We start from the raw sequence: 14,020 nt of genomic DNA, 5'->3' as shown, positions 1-14,020 counted from the left end.
CACTTCAACAAACAAAAATCACTATTGATAAAATACAGAGGGGCTGTGTTTAAAGCAACAAATTTAATTGGAATGAACCATTTGAGTAGAATTCACTAACTTGTCCTTGTGGGTCTATAACACAACGTTATATGTATTGCTTATGTGGGTAACATAACTGTCACACAAGCCCTATTTCTCCCCCTCCTCACCTGGCTAGCAACTTCTGTATTCAGTTTGCTGTCTGAACGCCATGATCATGCAGAGATGCATGGAGTTGAGTATGCCGCTACCAGTGTATGGTATAAGGCTTTTTCTATGGTGTTTGTATTACCAGTTCCTTCATAAAATGTTGTGATAAAATCATTTGAAAACCTGTATTAAGATATTCTCTCTTGTAAGGGCTTCTTAAAAGTGTGTACATACATGTTTATGTGTATATGAGAAAGAAGAGAGGAAGGAGAAGAGAAAAGTGGGGAGGGCCAAAGGGAAAGGGAGAGGAGAGGAGAGCGTTGAAGGGGGAGGAGAGGAGAGGAGAGGAGAGGGTGAAGAAGAGAAATTTTGTTCCCTAGAATCTTAAAAGTATAGCTCAATCCTAAAAATGATATCCTCCACTGAGGAAAACTTTTTTGCAAAGATTTTTACTAGACTGGAGGTTGGCAGAAGATAGTCTCTTTACTGAGGCTCAATTTAATTACTTGTAGAATAAGAATAATATTTCCTCACAGAATGGCTTATGAAAGTTAGTGACATAATATACATGAAGAATTTAGCCCTGGCCCTGACACTTTGAAAGAGCTTGATAAATACTGTTTACTTGTAGACAATAGCTTTTAGGAGGATAGGAGAGTACAACCAAAACCCACACAAGAAACCAAAAAACAAAACACCACCTTGAATTTTGCAATGAAATGTTGCAAATGACTTAAGAGATAAACATTTAAATGATCTTGAGTTGTGCTAGTGCCATCAAGTTCATAATTTTTAGAAATCTTGAATACATCCTATGTCCACAGTCAAGAATGACATAAATACATGGGTAAAACCAGAGCAACAACCAAATCAGCAGATAAATACACCTATTTTCACTGGCCACTGATTAAATAGATTGGCTGAAAGTGATCTCTTGCTATGACTGAAGACAAAATCTGGTTTAAAATACTTCGTTAAGTAAATCCAATGCTACAAGTAAGAAACTTACATCCAAATCAATGTGAATCAGATCACTCTTTCCCAGACTTCTTTTTGCTACAATGTATTAGGCTGAACCATATGAAAATGCTAATATTTGACCATTTTTAATCCAAAAACACTTAAGTTGCATATAGTTCAACTTGGTAGATAAAACTTTTTACTGTATTAGCTTCAAGATATTGTATGGTTAGTAATCACAACTTTTTAAAAGAACCTTATTCCAAACAAAAACAAACAAACAAATAAATGAAACTTATTCTAATAGAGACCCCACTTGCCCTCTCTTTCTTCTAAAAGATGAATACCACATGTGGATACACCAGTGTGGTACATGCCAAGGTGAGTAGACATGTGGAATGATGGAATAAAAATTAAGAAAAAATGATTTCTCTTACATTTTTAGGGATACTACAACAAAGCTTCTGAATACTTTCAACAAGCTTTTGACACAACAGCAGAGCTAAGGAACATGCGTCACGTGGATGAGACAAAAGTTCACTATGGGATAGCAAAAGCTCATCAGATAATGCTGACCATAAACAATTATATCGAGTCTGAAGATCTCACCAGCCTTGACTACCTGCTGTCGTGGAAGGAGAATAGAAGCAGCATTGCACCACATCCGATTATCGGTAAGACTTTGCTTTTTGAAAACAGTTTTTGTGTCATTCTTGATGGCTGCATTGGTGATTTTTATTTTATTGGTAACTTTAATTATTCTTTACCACATGAATATCGGATGTGCCTTCATGCTGTACTGTATGTACCTTTGATGATAAGGAAAGCAGGAAATAGTGGTAATGATTAAACTCGACAAATCACCATTTTCATGTCGTTTGGTTTTTGGTTTTTTTCAGTTGTCTCAAGTACTCAACAATATGCACTGATCAGTTGAAAGGAATGTGATATAAGTTTGTGTTTTTTAAAGCGTGGTCAGTGTTGTACCTTATTGATAAGAAAAGTCACGGATGCTAGTTCACAGATACTAAGCAGTATTAATGGAATTGGTGCTATACTCTTACTTTACCAATGGTAGTAAATTTTCCTGTATTTGATCAATTGAAGTTAGAATATTAATTTAGAAAAATTTAGTATTAATTTCTTTCAACTCCACGTCTTTTCTTATAGAGTTTTTCTTGTAACAATTTGTCAAAATAGTCAATTAAAAACAAATAACTAAAGGGGATGTGAAGGTCACTTTTATGTGTCAGCCTGACTTAGCTCGAGTCCTCAGTTAAGAACTTCAGAACAGAATTTTTAAAAAATTTTAACAGTACTGCCTATGACAGACCTTTAGGCTGCATAATTGTTAGTAAATCAAACTTTTTCAAGCAAAATATTTTGGGGATGTTTGGGGATAACTCAAATAGAATCGTAGACAAAATTCTGTTATGTAAAGAAGCCTCTCCTGCTTGGAACTCTTTTCTTTCCCTTAGGTCATTTAGATGAAACAATAAGCTCTTTGGTATTTATTTTCTCCATAGAATAAATAGTAAATAATAGTAAATTGAGCACAAAGGAATTTTATTGCTTCTTGTATATTAGTAGAATACCACTTACCACTGTCTGTCCTCTTGTTATGAAATAAGTAAAGGTCTCATTCCAAATATATATACACGATGAAGTCTTAAAAAACAGATGGCTTGTTGAATTTCAATGTGCTCAAGTGTCCAACAAATATTTACAGTTAACTATTAACTAACCACTTTTCAATAATATTTTGCTCACTTCAGTATGTTGTGTTGTCATATATTTGAGAGCTTGTTCTGTAGTTTTGAGTTATCTTCCCTTTACTCCTTCATGTTGTCCGCCCAGGAGATAAAGCAGAGGAAATGTGATCCATCTATCTATTAGATTACTTCCTCTGATAAAAGGTTTGGTAGAGAATAGGTTGGGCTACTCACTTCTTCAGATTTACTTGGATAAGCTCTAACCATTATAATAATAATCAGGAAAAAAATACTCCTCAAAACTAGGTTCTCTGATCAGAACCATGTGTCTTTTTGCTGCAGTCCTTTTGGGGCTTTTCAAAGATCTCTTTTGTTTTTCTTTACTCTATAAAGCTATTTATTTTTCTATTCTTTTTAAATTTTATCCTCATTTTTGGTAAGGATGTTCCAAAGGACTTAGGAAGCACACACACACAAAAAAAAAACACATTTCAAAATATTATTCAGAGAGTAAAAACTCAGCTATTCATATGATGGAGAAGATTAAATTCTCTGAAACACTATAAAAGTATACCCCCTTCCTGATTCATTTGACTGAGATTAGAAATCTATGCATGGATGAGCTATGTCGTTATAAAAGTGAAGAATAATCTTTCAGATTCAAATATAAATGAGAAGTTAATTCTTCTATTACTGGCGTGTTTAACATTTTTAGTGATAGTTCTATTTGGAAATAAGACCTGTAGACATTATCAACATACTTGCTTGTTTACATAGATATATTTTAGTTCAAAATACACTAAAATCTGCTTTCTCATTGCTTCAAAAATGTTTCTTAAACCACAGCTCCTTATTATTCTACCTTTGCTCTGTTTCAAAACCTTCATTGGATCCCTACGGCCTACAAACTAAGTACAAGCTTCTCAACGTTTTTTGACCACCTCCTTTCCCCTACTTCCCCCTCTTCCCCCCAGATACACACAACATACATTGTTATCACCTTACTTCCAACTCTAACCCCATCCAGGGAAATCTCACTGGTCTTGCAAAGTTCTTCTCAAATGTTGAAATCTTCCCTGATCCCCCTCTTACTGGACTCTTTTCTCTTCTCTCTGTTCCCACATTGAATGCCATTCATTTCTCTCCAAGCACTTTTCATTTGTCATATTCTGCATCCTACCACAGCCATTTCTGTAATTGCCTTGTCAGCCCAGTGAAAGTAGGAGTGTCGTGAAAACAGATTCTGATTTTTGGTGTTTCCTACAAAATAGGGGCAATGTCTAACATCTGCTAGGTACCAAGTAGATATTTGTCAAATTAAATTGAATTCAAAATGAGTATGTGTGTCCTAGCCATGAACTATTTGCATGAACCACTTTTTAAAACAGGAGTCATAGTTCCATGACAACAACAACAAAACAACTACAATCCAAAGCTGTATTTTGGTTACCGTGTGGTTATCACATGAATGCAGGACAACACCAAGTACGATGTTGACAAAATGAGGAAATATAGAAATATTATTTGAAAATCTGAGCAGCTTTTAGGTTTTCAAATTTTGCCTTTCTTCTCTGAAGAGGCATCTTTAATCTTGCTATTGAGGAGTCCCATGTATTCAGGAAAAAAGTAGATCAAAGATTTGAAAGATATATTATAAAAGCTGTGCAGTTTTCTTCACCTCTGAGACTTACATCCTCCAAACAAATCATTAGCTCACAGAGCAGGCAATATTCTTTTAAGCAGAGGAACATGACCCCCTAAGGGAATAGAGCGGTGAGAGCACTCAGGTCTCTAGATAAAATAGAACCGTGATTCACCAGCAATCATATCTCATCTTTGTACCTTTCGGAGGGAACGCTGCAAATATAGGAATCTTCCTACCATTCTAACACTCTTAGATATGGTTGGAATAATTTCATATCTTTCCTTTCCTTTTCAGTAGTAAAATAATAAGAATAGATTCTCTTCCCAAATTTAGGAATTTAGAAGGAATTCAAATTTATTGCAATTCAATAAAATTATTCAAGCCTGAAGCAACAGAAATTGGTTGGCTCTGGAAGGATTAAGGGCCTATGAATTTCTACTGATTTCTCCAGAATATAGTTTATTTTTCCTACTAGAACTATTATGTCTACAATCATGAAATTTATTTTTTAATGAAAAGCTAATTCATCTCGCCTTTTGGAGATTATAGACCCAAGTGTGAAACAGTGACAGAGAAGCAAAGCTTTTCTTGTGCAATTTAAGAGTACTGTTAACGTAGAAATGTAATTATGGCATTCAAATGCCAACATGGTTAACCACTTCACTGATAATATCAGTTCCATGGTTTTAATGCACATTCTTATTGAAGTCAAATGTAAATTATATCAGAGAAATAGGATGCAAATCCTGAGTATAGAAATAGATGAATACACTGGCTAGTCAGTAATGACACTTTTCTATAAAATGACATGTAAAGGTTTCCTTGAGTGCCAAAAATATCACTCTTGTTTTATGAATCATTTAATATTCTTAAAAGAAAACAATCAAGATCATGAATTTGTGTCTCAGCCCTTGGTTTATGTTGGTTTAATGTTGAATCCTTGGTTTAATGTCGAGCCACATTTTCCTACCCTGTTCTTTGCTTGTATTTTTTATTCATGAACTCAGCCCTTTTAATGAATGTGAAAAAGCCACATTCATGAGTGAGCCTCATGTTCTACTATACTTTGATCAGCTACTTCAGTTAAATAACCCTAACAATGAGGAGAAAGTTATGGAATCAGCCCAAAAGTCAGCAAGCAGGTTTTATAGCATCTTATTGTCACAGAGCAAACCTCTGTCTCTAAAATGTGTTCAAAAACATGACACATTAAAAGAAGGTTCTGGTGAAAAATCTGACTGAATCAAAGCTCACCCTACTGGCATTTGGGGTAATTGAGAGATGGTGTTGCTCAAAAGTCCAGTTACCTGGATTCTAATACTATATTGAGCTCTAATTAGCTTTGTGACTTCGGGCAAAAGATTTCAATTCAGGTATCTTTATCTGAGATTCAAAACGGGTCATTAATAAGATTCCTCTGGAACAGGCAATAATCCCTCAGTAGGAGCATATTCTAAACACATATGGTATTTTGTAGTCTTTAAGAGCTCAATCTAGATTTTCATGAGAATTTTCTTTGTTTTTCCCCCATAAATACTTGTTTCAGTTGGTTTACACAAAAGGGAATTTTATTATTGTTATTATCATTATTACTATTTTAATATATCAAACAGCTGTAAAATTGCCAGGTATAAATATTTGATCTTTCTGCTAGAATTTATAATAGAGTTTCTAGCTCTCTGCTGTCATATGCAGTTTTACTTGTCCCTGTTTGGCATTGTTGAAGTTGCTAAAGCTAGTGCACTATTTCATCTGCAGACTTTCAATTGATCCTCCTATTTTCAGTCCTGTGTCATACTTCTCCTCAGCATCTCCTCAACCCCTACCTGCCCCCACTGTTCCCTGGGCCTCTGATTCCTGAATGTGCCTGGTTCTTTATTCATCACTACCCCTTCTTCATGCACTTCGGTCTGTTGGCTGTCTCTGCCTTCCTCAATCCGGTACCATTTTCTAGCCTCTTTCTAGCTTCTGAAAACAGGTTAAAACCTTCTTGAACTTTTTTGAGTTTATAGAATCATGAAATTATTGAACTGTGTGCACCAAAGAAAATACTTGGCCCACAGTTTTTCTTTTCAAATGTCCTCAGGTCCAGGGAAAGGCAGTCATGCAAAAATCTGAAAGACAAAATGGGTTTATAATCTAGTGTTCTAGAATTCTAGTTCAGGAATTCTTTCCATGCTTTGCACTTTTTTACAATATTACTTTATATTTACTAGAAGCCATGTCTACATTTAAAAAGATTATAATTTTTCAATGTTTGTTTATTTTGAGAGAGAATCTTAAACAGGCTCTAGCTGTCAGCCTGGAGCCCAATGTGGGGCTCCATCTAGGATCTGAGCCGAAATCAAGAGTCAGATGCTTAACTGACTGAGCCACCCAGGCACCCCCAAAAGATTACAATTTTACTTAAAGTCTTGATAAAAAATATTCACAGTGAAAAGAAACAGGTGGGACTCTATTTCTGGCCAAGATGGAGCAACAGGGAAAAGATTACCCTCCTGTCTTAAACAACTAAAAAGACAAAACATATAAGACAAATGTTTGCAGAAATTGGACAACAGGCAGCACAAGACAGTGATCCTTGGGAAAAATTATGAACACTGTTAGGAAGAAACCAATCTGATTAAACTGATTCACACCATGTTATGAATGACTGAAAGTAGTTTAGCCTATTCAGAACAATTAGGATTTTTTAAATGTTGGAAGATTAACCAATTGCCAGAATTTGGGACATTTGTAATATACCATATAAATGAACCCATTCAGGCCATGTGAGGCAAAATAATTGTGGATAATGAGGCCAACACGTGGACCAGTCTTCTACAGCCTGGGAACTTGACCTAAAATCAGTTTCTCTAAGCTATTCCTGAATTTCAATACTTTCCTTTCTTCAATATAAATATGTGCTTTTTTTAAATTTTATTTTAGAGAGAGAGCACACACAGGAGTGGGGGGGCGGATAGGGGCAGGAGAGAGAGAGAGAGAGAGAGAGAGAGAGAGAGAGAGAGAGAGAATCTCAAGCAGACTCCATGCTCAACATGGAGCCCAACTCAGGGCTTGATCTCACAACTCTGGGATCATGACCTGAGCCAAAATCAAGAGTCAGATGTTCAACCAACTGAGCCACCCAAGTGCCCCAAATTGTACATTTAAAAAAAAAACTTATTAGAGTTGTTCGATGACAAATCACTGTCCCCTTAAAGAATCTGATGAAAGCTAAGGTCTCTCTCCTGTCTTCAGAGAAATACACAATTACTGTGTATAATTTTCAGAGGGTTCAGTAACCATTGCTCAACAGGGTAGAAATTCTATGTGCTTACCAGTATCTGGTTCTTTACACTTTGGGGCATGTGGAAAACTGCATTTTTCAGCTCCTGGTAGCTAGGCAGGGCTTGGTGACTAGTCCTGGCCAATGGGCAAAAGTTACCTCTGGGTATAAGATAGGAGAGCCTGCCTGAGATCCTACAGCTGATTCTTTCTTTCCCTGCTACAGTTATCATGGTGGAGGCTTTAGTAAAAAGTATAGGGCAACAAGATGGATGCAATAAATCTCTACACATGGAACATTTGTCCCGGAATGCCGTTTGGATCTGCAGCAGAGTTTGTGTGAACACAGAATAATCCTTTATTGTGGTGAACCACTGAGATTTTCAGAGTTGTTTGTTGGCACAGTTTAATGTAGCCTGCCCTAACTCTGCAAGCTTTAGGATGCTTCATGACGGCCCCTGGATAGCAGCAGTGGGAGCTCCAGGTGGAGAACCAGGATAGACATTTCTCCGTATGACAATGTATAAATTGTGTGTTTATAGGTTGTGAGTCCCCTTCTGATTTTTTTTCTAAGGCAGAGATTCTTAAAATCCTTTGTGTTTGACTTACATTTCTAGTCACAGAAAACGAGTTTGATAAGACAAAGGGGAATGAAACATTAAAATACATTCTTTATATTCTCTATGCAACTTACTATCAAAAAACTTAAGAAAGATAAGCATCTTTTCCACTAGTCTCATTTAAATCATGATAGATTATCAAAGTATGCTTCTAATAAATTTTAAGAAAGAGCTTAGAGATTTCAGTGGCTTCTGCAACTGATAAAATAATTCCAAAGATGAAACATGCCGAAGAAGACAAAATCAATACTTAATTGTAGCCAAATTTTTAAATAAAAAAGACTGCAGAGTTTGAGCCTGAATTTAAAATTTCCTCCTTCAAATACAATTCCCCCATCTTCGTATGTTTTCTACAACACAAGTGACACATTTGCTTCCTTTGGAATCAAATACTTTTTTCAGAAAACTAATGCTTACTTCATTGGGAAATAATAATGTAGCTCTAGATCCCTCGGGTTGAAAGATCTTTTTTTTTTTTCTTTTTTCTTTTTTTTCCCTTCTGAGAGCCTCCTTCTCTATCTGCTGCCTTGGTTCAATAAAAGAGAATTCTTGATTGCTCAAACAAAAACTATACTTCTTTTAGATTCTGCTCACAGTTCTTGGTAGCTGATGGTGTTACCAGTTTTAACTTTCCAAGGTACGCTAAACTCACCACTTCCAAGAAAAATGTAACTGGTTTTTCTCATCTGGTTTTGTTTCAATTTCATCTTTAATTGCCAAAAGCTTATGAAAAGTTTGTTGATTGGCTAAACCATTGCAAAACCAGAATAAATGCCAGAGTTGGACCAGTACAGCATTAGGGCTTGAAGATCTGAGAGAATCCCATCTGTATTTATCTCATTCCCACTGAGGGGTCTCACCCCTGCTTCCAGCTATGTCCTTTTCCCTGTGGGCATGGATTCCAAATCCTGTGCCAACTTAGATAAACATTTTCCTACCATTGCTAGAATTTGGAGGCAAAAAAATCTTCTTATACATCTATTTAATCATTCTTTAATAAAACTCTATTAGGATAATTCATGTGATTCTTAACCCATATGATTTCCTCTGAAAAAAGAAGTGACATTAATACTTAAAACGTGAGCATATTGAAGAACAAGTTTTGTTAGCTTCTAATTTTTTCTAAAGTTTCCCTGATTTGGGGTAATGTGTGGGAGTGTTTCTTTCTTATTATCTCTCATGTTGGTATTCCCATTATGAATTTTGATTTTTTTAAACCACAACATCAATCAAAATTTATATCCATGGTCCCAGGACTCAGTTTCCTTTAAATTCTTTTATTCTGCCCTCCCTGTTTTTTTAACTCTCAGACAAGAGTGAATGTTGTTATAGCCTATGTTCTTTAGCATAATTAATAGAAAAATAGATACATTTCATGATGAATATTCTTTTAGAAATTAGAAATTATTGGGGCGCCTGGGTGGCGTAGTCAGTTAAGCGTCCGACTTCAGCCAGGTCATGATCTCGCGGTCCGTGAGTTCGAGCCCCGCGTCAGGCTCTGGGCTGATGGCTCAGAGCCTGGAGCCTGTTTCCCATTCTGTGTCTCGCTCTCTCTCTGCCCCTCCCCCGTTCATGCTCTGTCTCTCTCTGTCCCAAAAATAAATAAAACGTTGAAAAAAAAATTTAAAAAAAAATAAATAAATAAATAAAAAGAAATTATTTATAATGCTTTTTTATGATGACTGACTTGAGTAACGATGCCTGGATACGTATTTCACTTTTTATGGGTGATGTCTGCCTCCCAGGGATGGGTACAGTGTGCTCAGTGTAGGAAATATTGAACAAGAATCTAATCAGAAGAAATGCTAGCATATTTCTTAATTTTAATGCCAGTCCATCCTGACCAGTGTCTTGACCTTCCTAAAATGAATCCTTGAAAGACTGCAAATCCTTGAAACACCTGAACACATTTACTTTCTGAATCCTCTGAACTACTGTCACAATGGGATAAATATTAAAAGTACTAACAAATATTCACTATCCCCAAATCCTTTATCACTGTAGTATATTCATGTATTTTCTTCCTTTCATTTCATTCTACCTTCGATCAAAAAATCTGAGCAAATAGGGGTGCCTGGGTAGCTCAATCAGTTAAGCCTCTGACTTCAGCTCAGGTCATGATCTCGTGGTCCATGAGTTTGAGCCCTGCATCAGTCTCTGTGCTGACAGCTCAGAGCTTGAGGCCTGCTTCAGATTCTATGTCTCCCTCTCTCTGCCCCTCCCCCACTCATGCTCTGTCTCTGTCTCTCTCTCTCTCTGTCAAAAATAAATAAACATTTTAAAAAAACCAATTTTTTAAAAATCTGAGCAAATAGATATTCTTTCATCTTGCCCTTAAGGTAAACAAAGTTGGACTTTGTCAAACCAAGAGAAAACTAAAGTTTTCTTTAGTGATGCCCTGAGGAGTTGCATTTATTGACTTCTAACATGGAATCAGGTACCCAGAATGAGAAAAAGATTGGTTAATGTTAGCCTTTAGTGAGATAGATCTGATTTCTTGGTGTTAAGACTGTATTCCATTGTATCAACAGCTATTAAAGCGTAATTTGCACTCTTATCAAAGGAAATTTAGTTCAACATTTTCAAAGTTCTTCTCATCTTGTTTATTAGATGAGCTCCTGAGAAGGGATATACAGTTTTCCTCAAATCTCCACAATTTTCAACCTAGAAATTAAGATAACAATGGAAAAAAAAGCAATGGAGAAGTATGAAGTAAAATGAAGCTTCAAAATTAACAGTCAGGTAGAGGATTGGTGAAAAAAACTGTGAGAGTTTATAGATCAAATGACCATCATAAAATTGGGGGATTAATATTTTTTACTGTTCAGATTTATTTAGCCTTTTTACCATCACCCACTAACAAAACTATGAAAAAGAAGAAATCGGCTATACAGAGGAAGCTGTTATGTCTAACCTTTAGTTATTAAAGTTAAAACAAAATTAATAAAGAAAAAACTCCTGTCTAATACAACGTAAGCAAAAGAAACTTTTTTTTTTTTCATAAAAATCTTAGTAGCAGGTCACCTGGGTGACTCAGTTGATTAAATGCCAGATTTTCTATTTCAGTTCAGATGATGATCCCAAGGTCGTGGGATCGAGCCCCCCATCAGGCTCTGCACTGAGCATGGAGCCTGCTTAAGATTCTCTCTTTCCCTCTGCCCCTCTCCCCCACTCACATGTGCACTCTCTCTCTCTTAAAAAAATAAAACAAAACATCTCAGTAGGGACACATGAAGAAACTTCTATTATGATTTGATCATAGGAATTCTTTGTAAATATATGGATGTCCACATAACTATATTAACTGTATCTCATCTGAATGGATTCACTTGTTTACTCACCTTCATCCAGAGCTTTACACTGTAATTTTATTTGGAGATTTATATGATGAAATGTGAACATAGTATATTCCCTAGTAATTTGATTGGCAGGAAATAGAGAGCAAAACACATGCACAGCTTTTTAATAATTTATAATTACTTACATGAATCTACTAAGTTTAGGCACACAATTATATGACTAATTATGTTGAAAATCCAAGTGGATGCTTAAATAGATGACCATGCCCTGAGGCCTTTCCAGTTGTTTCTGCTGTCTCATTTAACCATGCAAATGTTATTAAGCATTCCTGGCTAAAAATTTTCAAGCATGTGAAAGTGTAATTGCATAGATAATTATGCACAATACTGTCACTTTCTATATCTAACATAGGAATTGTCCTTTTTAAAAAAATTAGATCAGCTTTGTACTGGGTAGCTTTCTCTGTACATGCCAAGAAAAATATAATTTGTAAAAAAGATAGGTGGACCAAAATCTATATATTGCTCTTTCTTCCAGATCTCTTCTTGACTGTCTTTAGCACAGTGATTTGAAGTTACACACTATAAATATAGTTACACACTATAAATGCTACAATCCATATTCACGAATAAATTTAACGTAAATGTAATTCAATAACTAGATGTACATAAATATTTATAAAAACTTGTTAACAGGGACACAAAAGGGATACTGGAATACAAATGTATGTGGCAAGTTTTTCAGGTTTGCATGTAACTAAAGCCATGTTTATATAACAGTAAAAAAAAAAATGTCCAGAAAAAAAATTAACTAGCACATACATGATGGCAGGTTAATTTCTTGTCATGAGAACTGTTAGGGAAGCTTTGCAATATAGAATAGTGCCTGACTGCACATCTTGCAGGGTTTAACTCTGCACAGCCCCGTTTACTAACCAGTAACAGCTTTCAAAACAGTTTAGTGTGCATGCAGCTGATTGGTGGAGCCTGGCTCACGTGTCTGCCCAGCTGCAAGGGAAGCTGGAAAAGTGAGTATTAGCTGATTTCTTAGTCCCTGGAGTGAGGACAAGTTTCCATTTAAATTTATAAAGTATAGAATTTCTTAGGCATGGAAACGGAGGTTTAGATGCTGGCCAGCAATCACTAGAAATAGTGCTAAGTTCTGTGAAGGAAAAATAAAGCAGGTAAGAAAACAGAAAGTGATAGGGAGGGGGCTGTTTTAAACAGTAGGTTCAGAGAAGCAGCTCGAAAGAGGCATGATTTGCAGAGAAACTTGATTGGAATGACAAAGCAAAAGCCCTGTGAATATCTAGCAGGGCCAGGCAAAGGTAGCCAGCTAACTAGCAGACCAGTATGCTGGGAGCAAATAGAGTGAGGAGGAGAGAGGGAAGAATTGAATTTTGAGCGGCAGCCAGTTAATTTAGGTCTTCCAGGTCATAGTGATGACTTTGGATTTTATTCCAGTTGTGCTGGAACATTCCCACTGAGGTCTGAGAATAGGACTCTGACTGACTTTTCAAAAGGATCATTTTGGCGACCGTGCAAAGAATAGGTTGTAAAACAGTGGCCTTTTTGACCAAAACCTATAGTTAGAAATACATTTTACCTCGAGAGTTTCACCAAACAGTACTTAATACATGTGAAGCTCTTGGGTATTTCTCGGTTGTAATCTACCTTAGTCAATTTCATGTTTTAATGATGTTTAAAGAAATTATAAGTAGAAGATTCTTTGGAAGAAAATGACATTGAGATTTAAATTGTTCTATTTGTTGCATTTTCTATTCTGATAGAAGTATTTAAAAATACCCTGTGGAAAATTAAACTTCACGATAAGCCTGAGGCAGTTTCTCAGGGTGCAATTCAAGGATCCCTTGCATCAAAATGCCCTGATCTGTGGTGGGAGGAGTTGTTATAAATGCATATTCCAGGCCTTAACACAGCCTTACAGAATCTCCAGTTCAGGGGCTTGAGAATCTGCTTTTTGACAGGCTCACCAGGTGATTCTCATGTGGGAGATCTGCTCTAAAGTTTTTTGGTTTTTAAGGTAATAATGCAAGGCTAGCTTTTCTACATGAATATGTGATCCTTCACTAATGTGTGTAAGCCCATTTAGTGGGTCTTCAGAGAATATATGTCAGCAAAATTATAGGTTCACATACAAAAAATGAAAAGTACTTTAAATCAGTACGTCTATTCCTTTCACTGTCTTCAGATATTTATTTTAAAACCAAGTGAAAATCTTTGAACTCTTCCTCCATAATCCTAATTGTTGTTACTTCACATCATTAATCAGAAATAATCATCTTTGTCTCTGCTCAGGTACCATTCCTTTCTCTTTCTAAATGT

General features: G+C 35.9%; 1 protein-coding gene across 1 annotated transcript in view; it reads left to right on the top strand.

Annotated features, from left to right (window-relative positions):
• Positions 1-14,020, top strand: part of TTC29 (tetratricopeptide repeat domain 29) — a 236,176-nt gene that overhangs the window by 150,167 nt on the left and 71,989 nt on the right. Inside the window, exon 9 of the mRNA XM_047090368.1 lies at positions 1,577-1,805. Within this exon, the coding sequence (XP_046946324.1) occupies positions 1,577-1,805 (229 nt within the window). The remainder of the gene's footprint in view (positions 1-1,576; positions 1,806-14,020) is intronic.

This window comes from Lynx rufus, unplaced genomic scaffold (genome assembly GCF_022079265.1).
Source record: "Lynx rufus isolate CCGP_SWC_20201006 ecotype Redwood Valley unplaced genomic scaffold, mLynRuf1.p SCAF_3, whole genome shotgun sequence".
Taxonomy (NCBI): domain Eukaryota; kingdom Metazoa; phylum Chordata; class Mammalia; order Carnivora; family Felidae; genus Lynx; species Lynx rufus.
Note: the sequence above shows the minus strand (reverse complement) of the source record. Positions and strands in the feature narration are given on the sequence as shown.